Source organism: Ambystoma mexicanum, chromosome 13 (genome assembly GCF_040938575.1).
Source record: "Ambystoma mexicanum isolate Mex_15411 chromosome 13, UKY_AmexF1_1, whole genome shotgun sequence".
Taxonomy (NCBI): domain Eukaryota; kingdom Metazoa; phylum Chordata; class Amphibia; order Caudata; family Ambystomatidae; genus Ambystoma; species Ambystoma mexicanum.
In genome coordinates this window covers 733,939,209-733,962,091 of record NC_090938.1, presented here as the reverse complement: position 1 = coordinate 733,962,091, position 22,883 = coordinate 733,939,209, and the positions used below count along the sequence as shown (strand labels likewise).

At 45.7% G+C, this 22,883-nt stretch overlaps 1 protein-coding gene across 2 annotated transcripts in view; it reads right to left on the bottom strand.

The window, feature by feature from the left end:
- Window positions 1-17,649, bottom strand: part of LOC138521846 (kelch-like protein 20) — a 263,869-nt gene extending 246,220 nt beyond the window's left edge. The window contains exon 1 of one of the 2 annotated variants that reach the window (XM_069634988.1): window positions 17,464-17,649. In XM_069634988.1, the coding sequence (XP_069491089.1) occupies window positions 17,464-17,541 (78 nt within the window). In that variant the 5' untranslated portion in view covers window positions 17,542-17,649. Of the gene's footprint in view, window positions 1-17,036 lie in introns of both variants that reach the window. The other variant, XM_069634987.1, reaches the window with a different exon arrangement.
- Window positions 17,650-22,883: the final 5,234 nt, after the last annotated feature.

Here is a 22,883-nt window from a genome sequence, read left to right as displayed (position 1 = left end):
AAGTAACTAGTACTAACAATAACACTGCTACCTTTTAGATATTTTCAGGCGGGCACCTATATCATCTCATACAATAGCTGCAGGACGGCAGCACAGGTAAGAAACATACCAGTGGTCGCAACGATTGTGATTAAAATGTTATTGGCATTTTTGACCACTGGACTGATAACTGCCACTGTCTGGCAGGCATACTATGCTTTGCATGTATCTGCAACGCCCAATACTAATATTTCCCATACTGCAGCTGCAGGGAGCACTGTGTCAGGTGGTACAGTAAGCACAGGACAAAAAGGTAGGGAGAGGTAAACGTAGTGTTTCCATTGATGTAAATGGGGTGGACACATATCTCACAGAATCTTCACACGTCTCTAACATGTGGTATAAACACATGTTCAAAATTGTTAAAGATACGACAAAGGACAGCTGCTACGTTTGCTCGTTGATCCCGTATGCCACGAGCATTTCCCGAACATTTGTTGTCACCGAAGTACAAGCGTCCTCCGCAGAGTGCCTCCTATATTTAGCACTGTTCCAGACGCGAGGCCGGTTCCAAGATAAAATGGCAACACTTAACTGGAAATCAAGGTCAACATATCCGTACAAAGACAACTTCATCAAAACACTACCTAGGTTTGACAACTATTGGCAGCTCACAGAAGGTCTGCAGTACATAACAGACGGGCCAGACAAGGGGGAAACAAAAGAAGTGACACTGGACTACCTGCCATGCAAATGGAGGGCAAGAGAGATAGGAGGAGAACCTAGGTGCTGGGAGAGACCGCCGATACTGATCTTTGGCAAGGTATACACGAAGAATGGATGGAGTAGTGGGAAGCATGATACTGACGTTGGCGAAAGCTCAAGTAGTGACGGTACAAGAAGAAAATGACAAATGCTTCAAGGAGTGGGCAAAGAGTGCAGGGTTGCTCACAAGGTTAGACAAGGAGGAGGAGCCATTAGCAATAATTCTAGTGACATCCCCCAAGCTATGTTACCAGCATGATGGAGAAGTTGCTGTAGGAGTAAACAAAGGATGCAAAAGAATAGTAAAGATTCCTGAGGGGGGCGCTGGAACAGCAGTGCTAATGGATCACTACTGAGCTGCGTGCCACAATCATGGGGCAGATTATGTACTCTGGTACACGTCAATACACCCTCCCTTGTAGTGCCACAGAAGCACATCAAGATTGAAGACTTCCCCAAAATGGATGAAGGAAACTGGAGAAGGAGAAGGTCCCTGGGACAAATTGGCTGCACATCCCAGAGTATCACCACAACAGGCAAGACACTGACAAGAATAAAAAGACAAGGAGAACCCCTCTCCAGAAATTACCTCTTGGGCAAATCGGAAACAGCCCTCAGCGACATCCCAGCACCACAAGAGCAGCCATGTTCTTCTCGCCGATAATATATCCGGGGTTATAAGCATATGCAAATGCAAAATGCCTACAGATAGTGAGAGCTGATGATGACAAACTCAACAGTGAACGGATTCAACGCCATTAAAGAAGAATTGAGAGCAATACGAATGGCGGCCCTACAGAACAGATACGTGCTGGACCTCCTCACTGCAATGGAAGGAGAAGTTTGTGCAGAAATTAGAAGTTCCTACTGCACATTCATTCCCGTAAATGACAAAGATAATGGCACACTATCAGAAGCAGTATCACAATTGGCAAAGATTGAAGATGAAGCAAAGGGAACAGAAAAGGATGGAAACTGGTTCTCGTATGCCACCATGGCTAGCGGATGGCCTCAAGGTGTTAACAGGATTTATAATACTGGGACTGGCATCTCAATTGGGAATAAAGTTATGGATGGCAAGATAAAAACGGACAGAAGAAGTTATCGGTATGCACATCCTCATGCCTGCAGGCGACGAACTGCTCCCAGACGTCATCCTCCAGGAACGCAAACAACTACACCACCATCATTAAAGGTTGAAAATCCACAAAACCCAAAGTCATATGTTGGAAAATGGGTGTATTGCAAGCCCGGTGGTGGATGTGTATACATGAATTGGTCCTTTGAAGATCATGTCAACCACTACAGACATCTGGCGGGAACAACGAAGAGGATAAAAGAGTGGACAATTTTGTGGTCGACAAGTCGACCAGAGGGGGATCTGAAGAGGAAAAAAAATGGGACGGTCCCTTCCCCCAACCAACGTGTAAACTGTGGAAAATGACGTCACGGCCAAAAGAACCTACGATCACAAGAATTCGCACCTCTGCCCACCACCCTGGATACCAACGCACATCATGACCAGACTCCTCCTACGAAGCCAGGCCGCATCCCGCCCAAGGCACGCGGTGGGAATCCAGACAGAGCTGGGACCGATCGCATGGACCAGCTCGACTAAACGCTTCACAATCTACGCTGCCATCGTTAGAGAGGACATGACGACAGCCATGACAGACGGAAACATGTGCTGCCGCGCACCTGGATCAGACACACACCAATCCACACAAAGAACACGTTCAGTGCTATGACGTAGCGGACCGAGTACACTCACCGACATGCATAGTTATTATTTTTTCACATAGGCCTGCAACCACACAGCAGAAACGAAAGACGCTGGAAGAGCTTGTGTATATGCTTGAAGAGGCTTCATGCTACTAACCCCGGAGATAGGACCCTATAGATGGACTAATGTACAAGGAACCACACCGCACCCCACACCCCCTTGTCTTATGGACCTTATGCCACAACATACAACCAGGCCAAAGTAGGCCTCAGACCAGAACCGACAGGCCAGAAGCTGCCCACACGGAGCTACAAAAGGTGCCGAGTATGCAGAACAGCCCCTGGCTGAAGCCACCACAGCCAAGGTTGCGATGTTGCAATCCACATTCCGCGCTCGCCAAGGCGACACCTGCCACTGCTGCGACTACCCGAAGCAAAACACAAATCAAATCCCCGTAATTCTGCCTCAGCCATGGTCTCTCAACACGTGACCAGGCCGACCTGATACAATGCCAACTTCCGAAGAAGCACTGTGCCCCAGGACTGTGCACCCTCCTTATAACAAAGTTCTAACAACTCAGACACAGGCAGCGATGGGAAAGGAGCGCTCTAATGGCAGTAGCAGGACCTGCCCATTGTCTTTCACTGACAGTCTTACATTGTTGCCAGCACCAGGTACATCGCGTGCTGGGAATGACGATGGTCCCAGCCTTAGGGGCTCGCTGATGGACCAATCAGGACACGGAGGGCTAACACCAGCGACAATACCTCGCCCCAATCACTAACTCTCTCCATGTAACATTTCCGAAGTAACCATTTTTAGGGACGAACCAAGCGTACCACCTGACCTCTACTCCACCAATAACCCCTTTCACTATACGGTCCTATACTGTAGGAGCCACCGCGGAGTGGCGGTAGGTTCGGGGACGAGCTTTCACATGCGACGCAAACTGTTAAGTCACTCAGGTACAAAATGGGCCTGTGAGCCCGACTAGGATGGGAAGTTGCCTGGAACCCACGCTCCATGCATTTGTCCCTGCCTGTTTCTTATAATAAACAGCAGTAACCAATTGCTCTTGCGTGGCCCCTCTACTTCTTTGGGACGTGGAAGGAGTTAGGGCCTCCAAGAGCTGGAGGTCCGTGGACCCGGGTACGGCTCTGCTGACCACCAGAACGACACAGGACGTATTAGCTAACCCATGTATAATACAAATGATAGCAACTTGTTAACCATGTGTTGCCAGCCGTCTCCCTTACAGACATTTTCGTTTCCCAATCCTCCTCCATGTACAAAGCAAAATGATCAAGGCCTTTATGTCACACGAAAAATGCTTCAATCTATTTCCACTGGAAGATTTATATGAATAAAAATTATATTTTGGATAAATTATCAAATCATTTGTACACATTTTACAGACCGCATTTAGACATATTTATGTAACAAACATTGACATCCAATTTGATTTTCAGACAAAAAAAAAAAAAACAACAATATTTGCACATTAAACCTATATTCCACATAGATTCGACATATGTATGAGAATTGCGAAAAAGAACCCTGGCTTATTTCAGAGACCTTTCAAACCTTGTTTGCACTTTTTTCTATACGTTATGACTTGCCCTTTGTTTGCAGTGTCGTCATGGTTTCTTTGAAAGTCGAGTGTGTTTGGGCTGTCTCTTGAACCTCAAATAAGGTTTCTAACAATCGCAGCATTCATCAGGACGTGACCAATTTTCAAATACAACCGAATGTATTTCATGTCTATGAATAAAAGAGCAAATATGGATGTACATATTTAAAAAAAGACATGCAGTTTCAATAGGACAAATCAATGCCTCTGCCATTATTTAGATAGTCCCAAAGTGTACTGCTTCGCTCCCTACCATAAGTAGTAGCCAGACCACTAGTGGGGGTACAGATAGCCCACTTGATTAGATTTGGCGTGAAGTTGTAGTTTGCTCAAGCCTATAGATAAATACAGAGTGTATGTCAGGTTTTAGATAATGTCTGGGTTCACAGTAATTCCCGGGTCGCTTACCTGATCTGTGCAGGCCAATCTCTCCGGACGCCAACCTCTACTTATTAAAGTTCAAGTTACGGTAGGGTAGGGTAAATCCTACCCGGCGAATTGATCCTATAAAGTGCTGCTATCAGATGACCGACACCACAGATGAACACATTGTGAACAATTATATGTAAAAATGGCATTGGGGCGGGGTGGGGGGGGGGGGGGCTTTGCGCTATACCTTCAAAAGAGCACCACGGTCTTGAAATTGTGTGTCATCATAGGGCAGGCTGGGCCAACCCCCCCGTAATACCCCCTCCCCCATGCCAAACTAGCTGTGCTACTATATGGCATTCACAGTGAGAAACATGTCTGGAAAGGGTGTAGACACTACAATAGTGCCATCATGAAATGGTAAATCATAAAGCTGCCCTCCGATAGGGAAAGGCGCCACTCAATACCTAGTGCTACAAGATGAATAAATGTGTGCAGTACCGTATTTTGTACTAAACCCAATGAGGGCACCTCACAAGAAAAATAACATGCTGGAGTCAAGTGCCCACCCAGGCTTCCCCCTTAATATCAAATACAATGGGATGAAGAATAGCGTGCAGTGCCTCATTTTATACTAAAGTGCGCGCCCCACATTAGAGGTGACCTGCTGGTGTCAGATGCCCACCAAGGCTGCTCCCTTACCTTTTTGCTCCGAAACACAGATCCCTCAGAGCGCACCCAATCAAAATGTGGTGATGCACGTGGGCCGGGGCTTAGGAGTGGTTAAGTAACCAACACGCAACACTGAGTCACGCGAGATGGACAAAGTACTAAGTATGCTCTACTGGGACGGCCATACTGGCTAGAATATAAACCAAAAAAGGAGAGCAATCCTCACTAGTATGAGCCCACCTAATATAGGTAATGAGGCTGCAAAGACAAAGATTTTTTTATGAAGGATGGAAAAAAATTCTTTACACAGCAAGGTCAGAATTGATATGCACCCACTCAGGGGAACTGTCATGGGATCCAGAGGCGGAGCTCCACAAACCATATGAATGAGCTGTCACAATGGGAGTTCAAGATGTTCCACACTAGTACTGTAACTGGATAGCAAGTAGATCACAAAGCCGGTCTCAATGTGTTGTATGGCCCATGTTTAGCCTGGCCTCCTGCTAAAGATGTTACCCACTAAGAAGGCTGGCAAACACAAGTACCCCAATTCCTATTTAAGACAAGCCTGCAGGGTTCAACGCAAAGGAATACACTAGGCAAAACCATGCCTGAATGCAACACTCCAATTGTCTCAATGTACAATGTATTAAAACACAAGGTGTCTCATGATAAGGAAACTGGCAACACCAAGTGCCCCAATTACACGTTTACAATGGCATGACTGGATCCGCACCATAGAGTTCATGTATAAACCTCCCTGCGTGCAATTACTTGTTTTTAATCCACAATGTATTCTATCATACAATATATTTCCACCTGATGTACAAAAATAAGAGTTACAATGCCCCGGTCTACATTTGCTGGAGTGCCCCTGTGTTAGTGCTATACACTAAAAGATATTGATATTTTTGTTCCATTCGATCGAAATGTTAAGGCTATGTTTTACCATATTTAGCCTATAGCTCCACTGTGGTTCCATTTTATACAACTGGGCAGCTAGATCACCCCCTCTAAGGTGTGGTTTAAGCATTTGTCTCACAAACCACAACAGGTCTTGGTCTGTGTGCCCCATACGCATGTAATTATCCACTAGGTGATTGTCGGGCATCCGTTTGAGTCTATATGATCAATGTTCCAAGATCCTCCGTCTCACTTGTCGGATAGTTTTGGCAACATATATCAATTTACAAGGGCACTTCACAATGTAGATCACACATTTGCTTTTACAGTTCCATGTTAGAACATCGTCTTAGTGTTCGTAAAATTGCAAGCTATGCAACCCTCACATTTGTGATGTTCCATCACTGGTGGTAAACCCCAGAGTGGTAAAATACCTGGGCTGTCCCGAGTGGTTTTAAGTTTGCACCAATTTCTGTCTTAGATCAGCATTCTTTTTTAATGCAAATAAGGGTTTTCTGTTTAGTGTGCCTGGTTGTTTCACTAAGTGCCTGTTTTTTTGTATAACCCTTTGAATTTGGTTGCTAACCGGGCTTAAGGTCGTCACACATACCAATCTTTGTTTTACAAGCGCCATTTCCCTGTTGATATTGGGCACTCTCTTAAGGTTGTTTACCACTTCTGGTTGGGTACTCTCCATCTAAAAATCTCTTCTTCGAATGTTCAGCATGTGTGGCAAAATCCCTCCTCACTACAGTTTCTACGAATTCTGAGGAATTGACTGAAAAGATTGAGCTTTAGGCCGGCCGGAAGCTCATAAGATGCAATAACCCATTCCGGTACGATGGTTTTCAGTACAAGGATGTGGCATATCCATCGGTGCACTTGTAGATTTTCAGGTCCAGGAAGTTCACACTCTGCTGATGGGCCTCCATTGTGAAATGTAGGTGTAGGTCACAACCATTGAGCCCTTTCGACAGATTTTTTTTTTATTTTTCTTTTTTTTTAAATACACCAGACCCGTCTCACTACCAGACCATATACAAAAAACAGTCAATGTAGCGCTTCCATGTCACTATATCTTTAGGAAATGGGTTGTAAATAGAGAAAATATATAGCATTGCGAAATGTGTCATATACAGATTGTTGCCCCCATGCTCACCCCTTTATTCTGCTTGTAAAATTGTTTTTTGTATAAAGATTTGTCATGGCCAATCTGGCACATTCCACAATGAAAGCACTGGGTGGGTTGAGTGGTCCACTCAGCGTCTCCAAAATGAGAGCAAGAATTTCCACTTGTGAAACAGAGGTGTACAGCGTCTCCACGGCTAGAGTACCCAGAATATCATGTGTGCCCCTTGAAATGGTGGTAAGAATGTTGATCACATTGGTGGAATCTTTCACATAAGAAGTCATGTGCATCACAAAAGAATTCTGTGTATACAGACAGTGGCTCCAGAATGGAGTCAATGGTTGCAATTATGGGTCTCCGGTGGTTGCCTCATTTTTGTGTACTTTTGGAAAAATATACTAGGCAGGGATTTTTGGATTATCTTGCTTTAGGAAGTGCTTCTCATCACAAATCCATTCTAGCCTTGTCGCATGGGTAATAAGGCTGTCAATTTCTTCCTGTATCCACTTGGTGGAGGGAGGGAGGGGGTCAGCGGGTAGTCTCACATATGAGTTGGTGTCAAAGTAAACATTCACATTCCGCTTCATTTTGGGTGATATGATATTTTATTTATATCGCGCTCATACACAAGTGTTTCAGAGCCCGACCAAGCAAAGGTAGGGGAACAGGGGAGAGCAAAAATGCGATCTTACTAGACCCAGTGACATTAAGAACGCGCAAGTGCATGGAAAAGGGAAAAGGGGGGGGGGGGGGGGAGTAAATGGAGAGGGGGTGTTGAAAGTGCAGAACAGAGGAGAGAACAGAATAATATGTGGAATAAATAAATGCAGTGAAAATGGTAGTGCAGCCAGGCAGTGGTAAGTGCATGATTAGTCATATAGGGTATATCTGATACGTGCAGAAAAAGAGTGGGGGACTGTATGGGAACAGAATACAGATACCAGTGCCAAGGGTGGCCTGGAGGCAGTGCAGGAGGGAGGCAGGGTAAGCAGGTACCTGGCCCGAAGGACAGAGGGTCGCCAGGTGCACAGTGACAAGAGAGAAACAGATCAGAAGGGGAGAAGAGAGGCAAAGGCAGATGAGAAGAGGAGGGTCTCGAGAAGCTTCCGGAACCGGAGATGGTTCTCAGGTTTCAGGGTGGTCGGAAGGCTGTTCCAAAGGGAGGCCCCTGCCAAAGACATATCTGTCCCCAGCTTGTTTCTTTGAAAAATAACCGACCCTGAGGGAATTAGAAGTAGAGGAGTGAAGGGCTCGAGAAGGCAGGTCTTTACGGAGGCATAGTTCTTTCGGACCCAGGCCCCAGAAAGCCTTGTGGACAACGTAGAGGGTTTTAAATGTAATCCTTGCATCCACTGAGAGCCAATGAAGGGATTTCAGAGCTGGAGAGATACGATCCCAGGGCTTGAGACCAAGGACAAGTCTTGCAGTCCTGTTCTGGATTAGTTGTAAAGGGCGAAGAGTGGAGGCAGGTAGATTTAGAAAGAGGCTGTTTCAATAGTCCAACCTGGAGACAACCAGAGCTTGGGAGACAGTGAGCTTCTGGGGGGGAAGGAGAGGAAAGGCAGAGTACCTCTAAGGAGGTGTAGTAGGACGTTTGACCTTTTAGAGACATCCGAGATGTGTGCGGAGAAGGAAAGTGTGGAATCAAAGTTGACAGTGAAGTTCTTAGCCTCACAAGTAGGGGTAGCAGGAGGGCCAAGAGAGGCCGGCCAGAGAGTGAGGGGAAAGGATGGTGAAGGTGTACCAATGAGGAGGAGCTCAGTTTTGTTGGCATTGAGACAAAGATCGTTGGCTGCACACCAATTTTGAATGGCGGTTAGTTAGGCAGTCAGATATGAGGGAAGGAGAGGCGGTGGCTGAAGGAAGCTTGAAAGTGGAAATGCAGTAGGCAAGAGTTACCAGGTATTGGTTGAAAAGCTAAGGTGAGAGGTTAGACCCCTGGAGAACGCCACAGGTAGAGAGGGAGATAGCAGATAGGAAGGACCCAAGTGTAACCTGGGAGGGTCGATCAGAAAGGAAAAAGGTCAGCCAGGCCAGAGCCTGATGGGTGATACCCAGGTTGTCACAGAGACGATTGAGCAGGATGGTATGGTTGACTGTCGACAGCAGAGAGATCAAGAAGGATGAGGACAGAGGGAGTGTTAGAGTCAAGGTCATCACAGATGTTCAGGAGAGCAGTTTCCGTGCTTCTGGCAGCTCTGAATCCAGATTGGTGGTCATGAGGAGAGCCAACTGAGTCAGAAAGAAGGTTAAGCTGGGAGATTCCCCAAAAAGGGAGTAATAGAAATTGGCCGGTAGTTACCTGGGCAAGAGGGATCAGCTATGGGTTTCTTGAGGAGAGGATGCACAAGGGAGTGCTTCAGGGGGAGGGAAAGACCCATAGGCAAAAGAACGGTTGCAGAAATCGGCATGGGCCAGAGCGAGGGTATCGATGTGGTCCTTAATAGTTTTAGAGGAACAGGGGTGGACTTGTTTTGATGAGGCTTTCATAGATCAGACTTGTATAGCAACCTCATTCAGGGAGGAAAGAAGGAAAGGAGGAGAAAGGTGGCTGAAGGAAGGTCAGCAAGCTGGGAGTGAGAGGGGAGCAGGAGGAGAGGGGGGGCAGGATGTCCTGGGTTTCAGAATTGAAGTGAAAGGGGCATTGCAAAGAGCCTGGGAGGCGAGAGGTGGGGTGGGACTGCAGCAGTGTTGGCCAGCTCCTTGCAGATTTGAAAGAGTTTGGCCGAGTTGTTAGATGCCGCAGAGAAGCGGGCTTGAATGTGAGCTCTTCTTGGAGCGGACAGTGAGACGGTATTGCCTTTAGAGCAGGCCAGTTTGTCAGAGGATGAGCAGGAAGCCTTCCATTTCCCCTCAGCCGCCCTACACTTGCGTTTAAGTGTAGAATTACACTTGGCTTTGGACTTCAAATGGATCCTCATGACAGGCGCAAGAACATCAAAAGTAGAAGAGATAAAGGAGTAGAGCAGGGACAGGGCTGTGTCAGCCTGTGGTGGGGGAGGAGGGGAGAAGGCGGCAGCAAAAGTCTTGATTGACGCACGCTTCATGGGCCGGATGTCCAAGAAGGTGGGTGGCAATCTAGGGGATGGGTTGGCAGAAGGAAATCGACAGATGGGAGGAGAGGAGATCAAGACATCAAGTGTGTGACCAGCAGAGTGAGTTGGGTCAGAGGAGAGGATGGAGAGGTCACGAAAAAGTGCAGGAGGGGAGGATGGAGAGGTCGGGTGGAAGAGAGGGGACACAGAGGGGAAGAGAGACGAGTATGTCTGAATGGGGATACAAGGGGTTATTTATAACACGCTTAATACCCTGAGGTTTCTAAGCGCGGACCTGGGGAATCGAACCTGTGGTTCTCCGTGTAGTCTTGCTTCCAGGTCGAGCGTGTTGCCCCTGAACTATCCTCCAGAGACAATGATAGAGGCAGGAATTCACTCGGGGAAGGTCAGGGCTACTCCCCGTCCAGGCCAGTTGGATCTAGGGGCAGAGAGGATCTTGTAGCCATCAGGGAGGAGAGGGTCAAAACTCGTGACAGAGCTGGCCGTGAATCAAGTCTCTGTAAGACCGAGGACATCAAGGTCAAGTTCTTCTAGGAGGTGGCAGATGTCAGAGGAGTGTCCACAGCAGAGCGAGAGTTGAGTGTAGCAAGATGCAGAAGGTTGTTAGCCTTAAAAACCTTCCGGGTAGGGGTACGCCCTGCGGAGGCGCGGAGGGAACTTGAGATGAGGCAGAAGGAGCGGAGGGCAGGGTAGCCAAAGGAGCAGAGTGGGGGACAGCTGGAGAAGAGAGGAAGTAAATGAGGCAAGGGGACCATCTATCAAAGAGGAGGAGATTAGCCTGAGGGCCTTGCACCATGACAGTGCCGTTCAGGTAGACATTAATGAGGACTCTGGGGGGAGTCAAAGAAAGCCATGAGGACTTCCCAGCGGGTGCCACCATTAATGGGAGGAGGAGACAGGACATAGCACAGATCATATGAGGGGTCCATAGATCAGGGGAAGGAACAGTGAGGTTTTGGCTAGCCGAGGCACTGGAAAAGGTGTTGGCGATGGGGAGACCAGGGTTGCAAGCCAAGATATCCTTTTTGAATTTTTTTTTTACCAGACTTGCTGGGAAGGGAAGGATAGCCAATAGAGAAGCAGTTGAAGTAGATAGGAGACACAGATAACGTAAGAAAAAGGAATGCAGTAGGAGGAATATAAAAGAAAAGCGGTAAGGAAAAGTCACTGGGCTAGCAGGTTACAATTGAGGCAACAAAAGTAATGTGAGAAACATATCCAAATTTCATTTTCAAGTAAGACAATGCCACCATCTTCATTGGCGGGTTTGACGGCGTTAGCTGCATTACATAGTGATGTTAGACTCGAGCGTTCTTCCCTGTTAAGGTTATCTCGCCAATGACTTAGTTTGCTTATTGCAGCCAGAGATTGTCTAATGGCTATGTTTTCAAAGGCTATTATCTCTGCAGGGCAGATGCGATTGAAGGGGGGGGGGGATAAACTTCACTTTCAAGCCTTATGTATTATCCTCTGCATTGGTGGATGGAACTTCCCCCTATTGCGGTTTGGGAAATATATGTTTCAAAAATGTTTGTTCAATCTAATGTTGAGAAAAAACCGCTGGAGTTCTATCTCTCAAAAAAAGTGTCTGCTCTTGCCACTGGTACGAAAGATATGGACCTCCTCCAGAAGGGCTTTTCAGTCCTCAAGTGTATGTGGCTAAACAAGTTTCTGATAGCCAAGTTATTATCTACTGAGTTTCATACCACTGGCATGTTCTCATTTGTTGATCGTATTGTGGTGGACACCATCTGTATAAACCTGCTTGTCCTCCTCTGTAAATAATCTACTGTCCTGGAGTGTTTGGTACAACTCCGCTCCCTCCTGCCGGCGTGGTTGTATCTTGCTTGTTATGGTCTTCTTTGTAATTTAGATCTTTTTTCAATTTTTGTATTTTTATATCTTGGCTTAGCTGTTTGAATTTGTTAATTTCCCCGTCTAGCTTCTTTTTTTGCACCTTGTATGGTTTGGTTGTCCAAAAATTTATTTTCCAAAGCCACAAGCTGTTCTCCCTCTGACACTCTTCTTCTGCTGTTTTAATCACTAATATAATCCAGTCACAGGATCATTTATTTCCCACTCCGCTCAAGTTTTCTCTATTCATGCACCCTTATTCATATTGAGAGCTTTTCCTTGATCCAGACGTGCCAAGTTTCATCCGAAACATCAGAATTTTGCTTCTCATTTCGGTTTAGCAAGCTCTGGAACTCAATGTGGAGGCATCTGTGCACAGAGTAAGAAAACTAGTTGCCAGAAGCCCCATAAACTGGCTATTCACAAGGCCCCAATTTAGTTATTCGCTCTGCACCCTTAGAAACCGGACCAATTCAAGCAAACCAGACAAATCTAGGCACCCCAGTCTCAGTAACAACATCCTAGGAGTCAAACACAAACCGAAGACATTTACACACAAAATTTAAAAATAAACCACACTGAAATGGATTGACCAAACACCCACCACGAGACCATCCTCACAAACCAGGATTAAACAGAAACAGGACCCGCTTGGGTAAGTTTCGCCAGCACATGCAACAGACTGCACATAGCTCAGATCAAACTCGGAACAGAAGTCGGGTGGGTGTTCCTTGCTCTTGCCCATCAGCCTTGAATCTCCAACACCACCACACAAAAAAAATAAATATAAAACCACACCTACAACAGTAAGAAGTCTGCACCCCAAGAAATCATCCCCTTAAATAACCAGAGTAGAACTCTGGTTTCTTCCAGCATTAAACTCCAATAACAGGACTCCGCATTTAACCCAAATATTCCCTACCCCCACCCCACTTCGAACTAAACTTCGCCCACTAGTTCCAGAATTGCTGTCATAATAAAGCATGGATGTGCGTTTAATAGAAAAGAGCAATCCAAATATCGCTGCCACAAAGCACATGGAGCGAAACTATCACTCAGGACTCTGGCATTTCTAGCCTACACCAATCCATTTACTTTCTCCCACCCGCCAAGCCCTTGCAACCACCATACCCATCCAACACCCTAACTCCTCTTACAGAGCCATGAGCAACAAGGCTGCCATAACTACCATGAGGAATGCTTTACAATTCCACCTTACATGGTCCGTGACCCAACGCACACAGGGAAGAACCACCAGTGTTCTAGTCAGAGTAGCACAGGCTCGATTAGTTCGATAATCACAAAACGCAGCAACACAGCCCGCATGAAAATTTACTGGGAACTGCATGCCTTTTGCACGTCTTGGTGGCAAAGTTATGGTGCAAGGGATGATATACAGGATAGATATGAGCATCAAGCAGGAATTTCAATCAGGATTTGAAGAGAAGGAGTGTTATAAAGTCTGGAGGTGGTCATTCATGCTGGCACTCACTCACAGACCTACTGTGGAGTCACAAGTTGTTCCAGGAAGCTGTATTGTACAGAATGTACATTATATACACCATCCAGTTACTCTTGTGCTATATACATGACATGAAGTACAGGACCAGGATGGGGAGGGGTATTGGACCTACATACACAGGAGAAAACACACAGGCCATCCTACCATCCCAGCTCAGGCCCCCAACTGACACTCTCAGAACATTCACTCACAGATCCACTCAACATTCTCCTGAGCTGCATTCATGCATCAACGTTCTCACAGCAAGCACTCCAGGCCAGTTACATGACATGAGATGACTACATTACAACAAGGAGCTACAGGAAACTCCCAAACACCATGCATCACCAAGTAAGCCAGGGCTATCTCCTCTGCACAGGGAGCTTGTACACAGCATGCCACATCGTTGCATCATAATATTTAAAGTAGGTTTTTGTCAATAATATGACCCACTAGGCTTTAAAAGTCTTTTAGAGGTGTCCTATCGCCCCTTTACAGTGCACCCCCAAACAGTGTGTATTCTGCTGCTAATCTTGTTCAGAGGAGAATTTCCTAGCATTACAGTGCTGGACTGTCCTTGTGCGTGGGACCTGACTGATATGCACAAAGACATTTCTCCTCTGGTAAATCACTGTGGGTTAAAACGTGACTGTAGACCACGGTTACTCTTTGTGTTGCTCTACAGGTGTGTTTTACTACAACTCCCACAGGAGTTGAAATACAAAACACCCCGAGGGTCACACGAGTAACCATGCTGTAGACCATGCTGTAGACCATTCTGTGGGTACCTTACTGTACAGCAGAGGAAATCTAAATGTTCTCAGCAGAGGGTCTGTCACGTTTTGGGCTGGCTGTTTGGTAGCATGTGGCCAGAGGAGTAAAACGATGTTCCTGGTAGCAGCTGGTATTACCTGGCTGGTCTTCGCTACAAAGAGGAACCAAATAGCTCTATGTAATTTGGGCACATGTGGAAAGACGTATGCACCACTAGCGAACAGTATGGAGCTGGTGGTGTGTGATATATATATTTTACAGCAGAGATTGAAAATTAGGATTTGTTTACCAGGAGCAAAAGCAGTTTCTGGGTATCCAGTATCACCCATTAGGCAGGAGCTACATCCAAAGAGCCATCCCATAGAGGGCAAAAAAACCTAACATGTGCGCAGGATGCTAACTTTTTGCCCATTCTATATAGTCCAGTATGCTTTCATTGTCCCTAAAGTGTGTCCTTTATTCCAAAATCTACACAGTTCATATCACACAGCTCCATTTCTATGGCACTACTTGAAATGTGGGGTTGGGGGGGGGGGGGAAATCAAAGTAGAACCTGGTAGCTGTTGGTTTAAAGCTAACCAGGCACCCCTTGGCTATAACCAGGAGTTAAGTAGCTGCCAACAATTTTGAACCCTGTACAACGAGAGTGTGGGAGTCCCTCTACTGAGAACGAACCACGTGTTCTTTCTGCACCCTTCACAGAGGATAAATATTCATTTGAATATCAGCCTGGTCCCACCAACAAGGGCAGTGCAGCACCGAAACGCTAAGCAATTCTCCTCTGAACAAAAGTACCCTTAGCCACCCCAGACACGCTTTTCTGCCTTATTGGGCTCCCTCTGTGAAGCGAAGCGGAGCTTCTCTAAAAGCACAGCGAGCAAGGGGTCCATGTCTGGAATACCCGTTGTTACGTAGGGTAAAACCCCAAGTTTTACTATTTAAGCTAAGAGTGTGGGACCCCTCTACTGAGAATGAATACGAGTCAAATACCTTGTTCTATGGAATTTCTTCCACCCATGAGGGTCTACAACCACGTTTTAGCTCACCTCTGGAGTGGAAGGTACATATAATGAACATCACAGAGTGCTCATATAACAGGAGGGCCTACAGCTTAGAAATGTTATGCACTGTATGACCGAGGCAGTGTATAGGCAAACGAACATAAACCATAGTTGGTGAGGAATATGGTACAGAAAGGGGTTATTATGGAACGAACAGAAAATGGAAGGGATTTTATACACTGCACCGTATGGAATGCACTACTTATAATGCGCCTATTCACCGCGTGTTTCAAGGCAAGGGTGGCAAAGCTGGTTTCTGGAACAATAAAATAATATGTATTCAAGGGCCAACATGACCCTTTCCAAAGACAAGAAGGAGGCAGTGTGCGACCATAATAGAGTACATTAGCCGCATAAAAGGGACAGTATACGATGCTGTAAGAAAAAGCACATGGCCAAGATGGCAAATACCTCAATGTAAAACATGCAATATGTGGTGCATGGATTCCGCGAATAAAATAATTGCCAAGAGGCCCCATTTCGCGTGGTCACTTAAAGACAGTGACGACTTTTTGGTTAACATCACCTGTCCATCTGCGCGTTCTCTAGGCTGTGTCATAACGGGAAGCGATCGAACATACACGTCCCAGAATCCGAAGCAACATAACCAAAGAGTGGCAACTGGCTTAATGTGACAACACAGCGTCCCTTAAGAAGGGACTAGAGGTGGGCACCACTGTTCTGACTTGAAAAACTGTTTCTTTCATATACTCTTTTTACTTATACCATAAGTAATAATTTTAACCTTGAGCTGTCAGAAAAAATAATCCCGACACAAGGATCAGAACTAATTAGGCAACATGAAAAGGAAGGAGCATCTTCTGCCCTACTACAAGCAGCACATTCTTGCTCGGTTTCTAGTCGAGGTGGCTCCCAAAGACATGGAGCTGGCGATTTCCCTCTGAATAGGTGATGCTCGCCAATCTTCGAACAAAAGCAGGCACTGACCAACCACTCCAAAAATACACAACCACCAAAAAACCCACACTTGACTACAGCATACTTGCCAACCCTACAGATTTAGGCAGTAAACTACTGCTTTTGAAGCAGTCCTACGCCTACAGATTTCAGTGACAGATGCCACTGTAAAAATCAGTAGTAAGTAATGTATGTGATTCTAAGGCAGGATCCAGGACAGAGCATGCAACACATTAATTAGTTTGTCTATATACAGTGGACTGGTAGGCGATTCCTTTGATTGCACTCAGACCAATCCACTGACCCAGCAGCTGCGTGACTCTGTGCTGCACTCTTGCTGGTACAACACTTAGGTGAACCAGCAGTGAAAGCAAGTGGCAGAGTGTACACCATCACACAGCATCTGCCCACAATTTGGTATTAGCATTCAGAATTATACATTTTTAATATTTCAACAGCTTTCCATGTTGTGCATTTTCCTCTGACGTCATTGTTATGGAAATTATTCTTTTTCAAACTTGAACAATACTACATCTTTTTGGCCACAGAATGTTTGCAAGTATGCTACAGAGCAGCGTAACTTCTGGCTGTTACCACAAACTGGCCATTGCATTTGTGGGGTGCGGGGGTTGTAGTTTTCGTTTGCAGATATACGCATTGGACTGCAAGGGCCAGGAGGCACCGCCAGCCTCTCTCACGCACCTGCGCCGTGTAGGCGTAGTCCACCAGGGCCCCAATCATGGCCGGTTCCACCCCGTTGATTGCCACCCGCTCCTGCTGCGCCTCGGCCAGGCCGGCGTTGGAGAACATGGCCCGGAAGTAGGAGCTGCAGGCGGCCAGCACCAGGCGGTGGCACGGGAAGTCTTGGCCGCCGCAGCACAACACCACGTCGCAGAAAGAGCGCAGCAGGCGCAGGCTGTTCAGGCCCTCGAGCACCTGCAGCGGGTGCCTGGCCTCGGTCAGCAGTAGCTCCTCCTCCGAGCCCTCCTCGGACTGCTGGGGAGAAGTGGGGCTCGGCGAGGGCGGCTCCTGCGGGCCGCGCGCTGCAGTGCTGTTGCGAGGAGGCGCCTCCATCTCTAGTCTGGGCTCTGGCTGCGGGGGAACCTTTCAGATCTCAGGGATGTCTTACTTGTTTTGAATGGCCTCTTCCGCCCTCTAATTGCATCACTTCCTGGCCCGCGGGCTGCTTCCTCTTGCAAAGTGACATTTCCTCCTCCGAGCCGGTGTTGGATGATATTCTGCACCCCCATGGCAGAATGATCGAGCCAGTTCATCAGTCGTCACACAACACCGGCACCAGCTTTCGGTTTCAAATTCCCTCTACCGATGTTTAATTTTTTAATAATAAAATATTGTATAACTCCTGTTAAAAAAAAATATAATCTTATTGGAAAAAGAAAATCTTTTCTCTCAACCTGTGATTCTCTAAAGAGTGACGTCTGTGGTGAGGAGCCGTTAGGCCGCATGACCAGGCGGGCTCGTAACGTACCTCTCTCTCTCTCTCACTAGAGTGTGGACTGCTTTTCGCGGGCTTTCTGCGTCACCTTTGTTTGCTTGCCCACGTGTTCGCTGTCACTATTCCCTCCACAATCAAACAAAACGAACAAACGTGAACTTTTGAAACGGGCTCCATCATTCCTGGACCTTCTGACTTGCGCCTGTCTATAGACATCATTCAGGATGTATCCTTGAAGTCTAGTGGAGGGTACCAGCATACTTGCCAACATCCTACAACAATCTACATTGTTGGCACCACTGGAGCATTAATACACAACCCATCAAACAGCACAACAAGGAAAGATGTTCAAATGTTTTAAATGTATAATTCTAAATGGAAAGCTAAGACCAAATTCTTTTTTTTTTTAATTATATATGCAGACATGCCAACATTCTTAAACACCTGAGAGGGAGATTAACCCACAGAAATCGGGAGAAGGTAATTTTCCCATAGGATTACATTGGCGATATAGTTATTTTAGGCGGGAGACAGTAAAAAATAGCACTATTTTTAGTTGCAAATTCGGGAGACTCCCACCTAAATCGGGAGGGTTGGCATGTATGTATATCAGACATGTCAACATTCTGGAACCCCTGAGAGGGAGATTTCACAACAGAAATCGGGAGAATGTAACTTTCCCATAGGATTGCATTGGGGTTATAATTATTGCATAGCTCTCAACCATTTGTGTTGCAAAGGCGGGTGAAATGACCCGATTTTGTTTTTGGCGGGTGAGACGCCCATTGAAATGAATGGGAGTGCTGGAGGCTTGGCGGGTGAGTCAGCCTTTTACAAGGCGGGTGACACCCGCCAAAAGCGTGTGAGTTGAGAGCTATGTTATTGTATGCGGGAGACAGTCGAAAAATAACACTTTTTAATTTTTTAATTGAAAAATCGTGTCTCCCGCCTAAATCGGGAGGGTTGGCATGTATGGTATATGGTAACAGAATAAGCTTTCAAAATCAACAAAATCATATTTCCACAAAACACATATAAAAACAAAACCAATTTTACATCAACCTGGAATTTCCTATACATTTTCCGAGAGGTTTCAGGCCGGTGTTTGAATCTAGCGCGTACTTGTACTGCAGGATTTATGTTGCTGGGGATCAAACCCCGTGATATCAGGTACGAATGAGATTTCCTACGGGTCTTACTCGCGCATTGTATTCTGTACCACCATGGGATTTCGCTCTCCTTAGTTTGTCTCTCACGCACGCATACCTGGGTTACTTTTTTCGTAGGTTCTTTCCGTGAGGCAACTAATTGGATACGCCAATCGCATTTGTCCAGCAAGAACCACACTATACGACCGTAACCACCCACTTTTGTGTAAACTTCAGAATCTCAGGTAACCACTTTCACCAAGAACCTTCTACTATCTGTTTACAGACAAGACGTTACTTGGCCTAAAACATGGCTTTCCATATTTCATCCCGCTGATTCCCACAGGCTTGTTCGCCTACACCACAAACGGTGTATCCGTCCCATTTTCGATCATCTTTAGGGTTTGCAGTACTCCTTCCAAAATATTTACGGTAATCAAATTTCTAAAACTTTTTTTTTGTATTGCATGGAGTGGTCTCACATGATATGGCTATTCTAGGGACACCATTATCCCCGCATGAAATTCCACTTCATTTTACCATGGGGTAGCACTTTCTTGCTTTCGTATTTTAACACACTTCTCTTCCATATTCTCGCACCTAACATTTAGGATGGGCTTTTAGATTTGGACACCCCACCCACTATTCTTGACAACAGTACATCTATAGAATTTGCGCATGGCAGGTTGATCAAACATATTCTCTCAGTAGAATGTCATACTTTATGTGTAGCACTGGACCGGTAATCAATCAGAGGGTTCACCCAATGGTATTTTTGTGAATGTTTGTGTTGTGGGCCTCCACTCAATCATAGCACCAGTTGCCACTGAATTGTTTTTTGACTGTCCAGCCAGGACTTTTCCTCATTGCTGTTTTTCATTTCCGCCCCTTTTTTTGGTTTCCCAACATCCTGTTTCAGAAACAACATTCTTCATCCACATTGGTAATGTTTTGTTGTATCTGTTTTATTATCATATTCTGTGCATATGGATTCTGTTTTTGGGTTTTTTCTGTTCTATCTGACCCTGTACATATGATCTGTGCGTGATGTCAACACATGTTCTTTGCATTTCCGGTTGTACCACTAACTACATATGCTCCTTATCGTTGGGAGCGTTTATGATTTATTATTCATTTACATTTGTTGTTCTTCTGCAATGGTATGTCACATGTGGGTTTGATTTTATTTAATTATACACAGTTTTGCCTTGAAAAGGGCCCAGTGTTGGGTCCAAACATGTGCCGGTAAACCTGTTCCAAATTCAGCAGACCTGCTCTAAATTCTACTATAAACTTAGTTTTTTACAAATGAATGCCAGCATACTTTTACTTTTGTTTATTATACCTGCATCCGTTTCAATCCACAATGTGTGCTGTGCGCCTTGAATGAGGTGACACTCCCTTTATCTTTCTTGCTAAATTTAGTAACAGTAACATACTTTCTAAATGACTTTTTTAATTTTTTATTTTTTTTACAAGTAACTAATTGGAAATGATTAGGAAACCTACACGGGCCAAACAATAATAAAACGGTGGGCCTACTAAGCCTTCCATGTTCCGAATCATGAAATTTACCAAGAGGCAGGCTAACCCTTCTTACCAAGGGCTTAAAGCCCTATCTTGCAGCTCTCCAGTATTTATATCTCAGCTATTGACTTCTGCTGAGACTGACCATCAATCAATATTTCCCATAATTGATCTTGTGCCCAATGTTGTCTCAGAGAAAAAGAACTGTTGTCTGGCCCATCTAGTTCCTTCACACTCCATCATCAGATGTTTAATGGATTGGTTTTCTGGGTTTTTACAAATCTGGCAGAGGTTTAAGGCCATTTCCCCCATTCCTCTTCTTGCTAACAACTCACCAGTATGTAAGATATTCAATCGTAGTCTTAAGAATGTATTCCTAATTCTCCAGTCGGGGAACTTGATTTAAATATTTGCTAAAAAAGCCCAGCTTTCGATCTATTGTTTGTAGGGGGTTAGGAATGGACCCTAATTTTACCTTTTCAGTAGTATGGATCCAGTCCGTTTCCTCCCATTTTCTTTTTGCCTTTATTGGGTTTTCTTGCAACAATTTTCTCTCTATATCTGCACATGAGAGTAACTCTTTCACCAGTAAGTTTAACTTTTCCAGAGTTTTTGATCTACCCCCCTCTAGGTGTTTCCTCATATCTGTATACAATGAGTTATCTTGAGCTGTGGTAATCCGTTGTTGCAATAGTATCAGTTTCTAACCAACTTGGCATTTTAGGGATCTGAGACCCAGCTCAAATCTGAGATTGACCACCGCCAGGTGTCAATGTTACACAATACAAAGGGGAGCGAATTCGACACTCTCTCCCGAAGCAGAGAAGCCGAATGAAGTCGACCCTCCCACCGTGGTTGGCACAGGTACCTGATATGAAAAAAACAGGTTACCACGTGGCAGCCAATGGGGGGAAGAGAAGTTAGGGAGAGGTTGTGGATAGGGTAGGGGATTTTAGGAACACCGGATACAGGGTTAGGGACACCTAGTTTGGATAGGACAAGGGAAGCAACCGGGAGAAAACCCTACCTATCGTAGCTTGTAATTACGACATAACTGTAACATTCATAACCAGATCCTGCTTAGAAACAACTGATCTTGATACACCTTAGGACATGCATTGAGCCCTCTGTGCATGCAGTATTCAAGCACCTTTCCTGCTTAACAGCACCGGATATTGATACACCTTAATACGTGCAAGGACTCTTCTTGAATACAAGGACTCACATGGATAGCAAGCATAAACAATTGGGTTAACACTCACAATGATTGACAAAACACATGGCCCTCAGGGCGAGCACGAAGCACAAACATAACATAAAACTCTGCACATGTAACATGAATGATAACCACAGGCTCTCCTTTCTTGGTTTTTCCAAACACCCAGTTACAGCACTGGATGAGCGAGTTGTTAACTCCCCACGGCGAGGAGCGCTTCTGAATGAGCGAGCACAATGTTCATGAGACTCATACGATTGCCCCATTCATTGTAGCCAGGTGTTACAAGATCCATATCCCAACCTCATAATCTTATCAGACCTTTCCCCGCACTTATCTTAAGTCCGGGAGGCCCGCAAGCCGTCCCGGACGCAGCGCTAACACACCCACAGCAGTGTCTTGAGACCTCTCCGCCCGCCACCGCTCATACTGTTCCAGCCCTTCCCCATACTTCTCGTATGTCCGGGAGGCCCGCAAGCCGTCCCAGACACCACAGTAATGCGCCCTGAGAAGTCTGGCAGCAATTCTCTGCCTGCCGCCGCTCAGTCTTTCGGTCCTTCACTACGACATCGTACGCGGCTGCAAAGGCTGTAGTCCTTCACCGCTCGCTCCTGCTGGAAAACAAAATAAACCACACCTACCGTGCGCCGTTGGCCCTTAATAAGCTGTTGCTAATCCCTCACAGCTGGTCACACGGGTGCGCTATTTTCAACTACAAATTCCCCAAGTGCTGCTGGGAATTGTAGTTGATTCACATGTTCCGTGTTTTCTTACTTTTCTCAGCCTTTTATGCACACTCCCTTCTTGCACCAACCCTTATTCCTGACACCAGGCTCATTGGCAGACTCAAAGCATGTTCCCATAACAGGCCTTCCCATTTTTGCCACGTGGGGTTCCATAACTGGGGTTTAGCTTCAAGACCATATAGCAAGACGGGAATTACCTTTGCCTGATAGAACTTCAGAACCAGAATTATTGAAAATCTCCCATATTTCCACAGAGTTTTCTTCATCTGTGCTGCAAGGGGTTTTATTTTTGTTTCGAGGTTTTATTTTTGTTTCGATATCCAACTCCACCTTACATATTGCTGGGTTTGCATAGACTATGTACCCCAAATAAACCATATCCTCCACCCTTGTTATTACCTCACCCCCCATTACCTTAGATTTATTTGGATTTAAGGAAAGCCCATTTTCACCTGC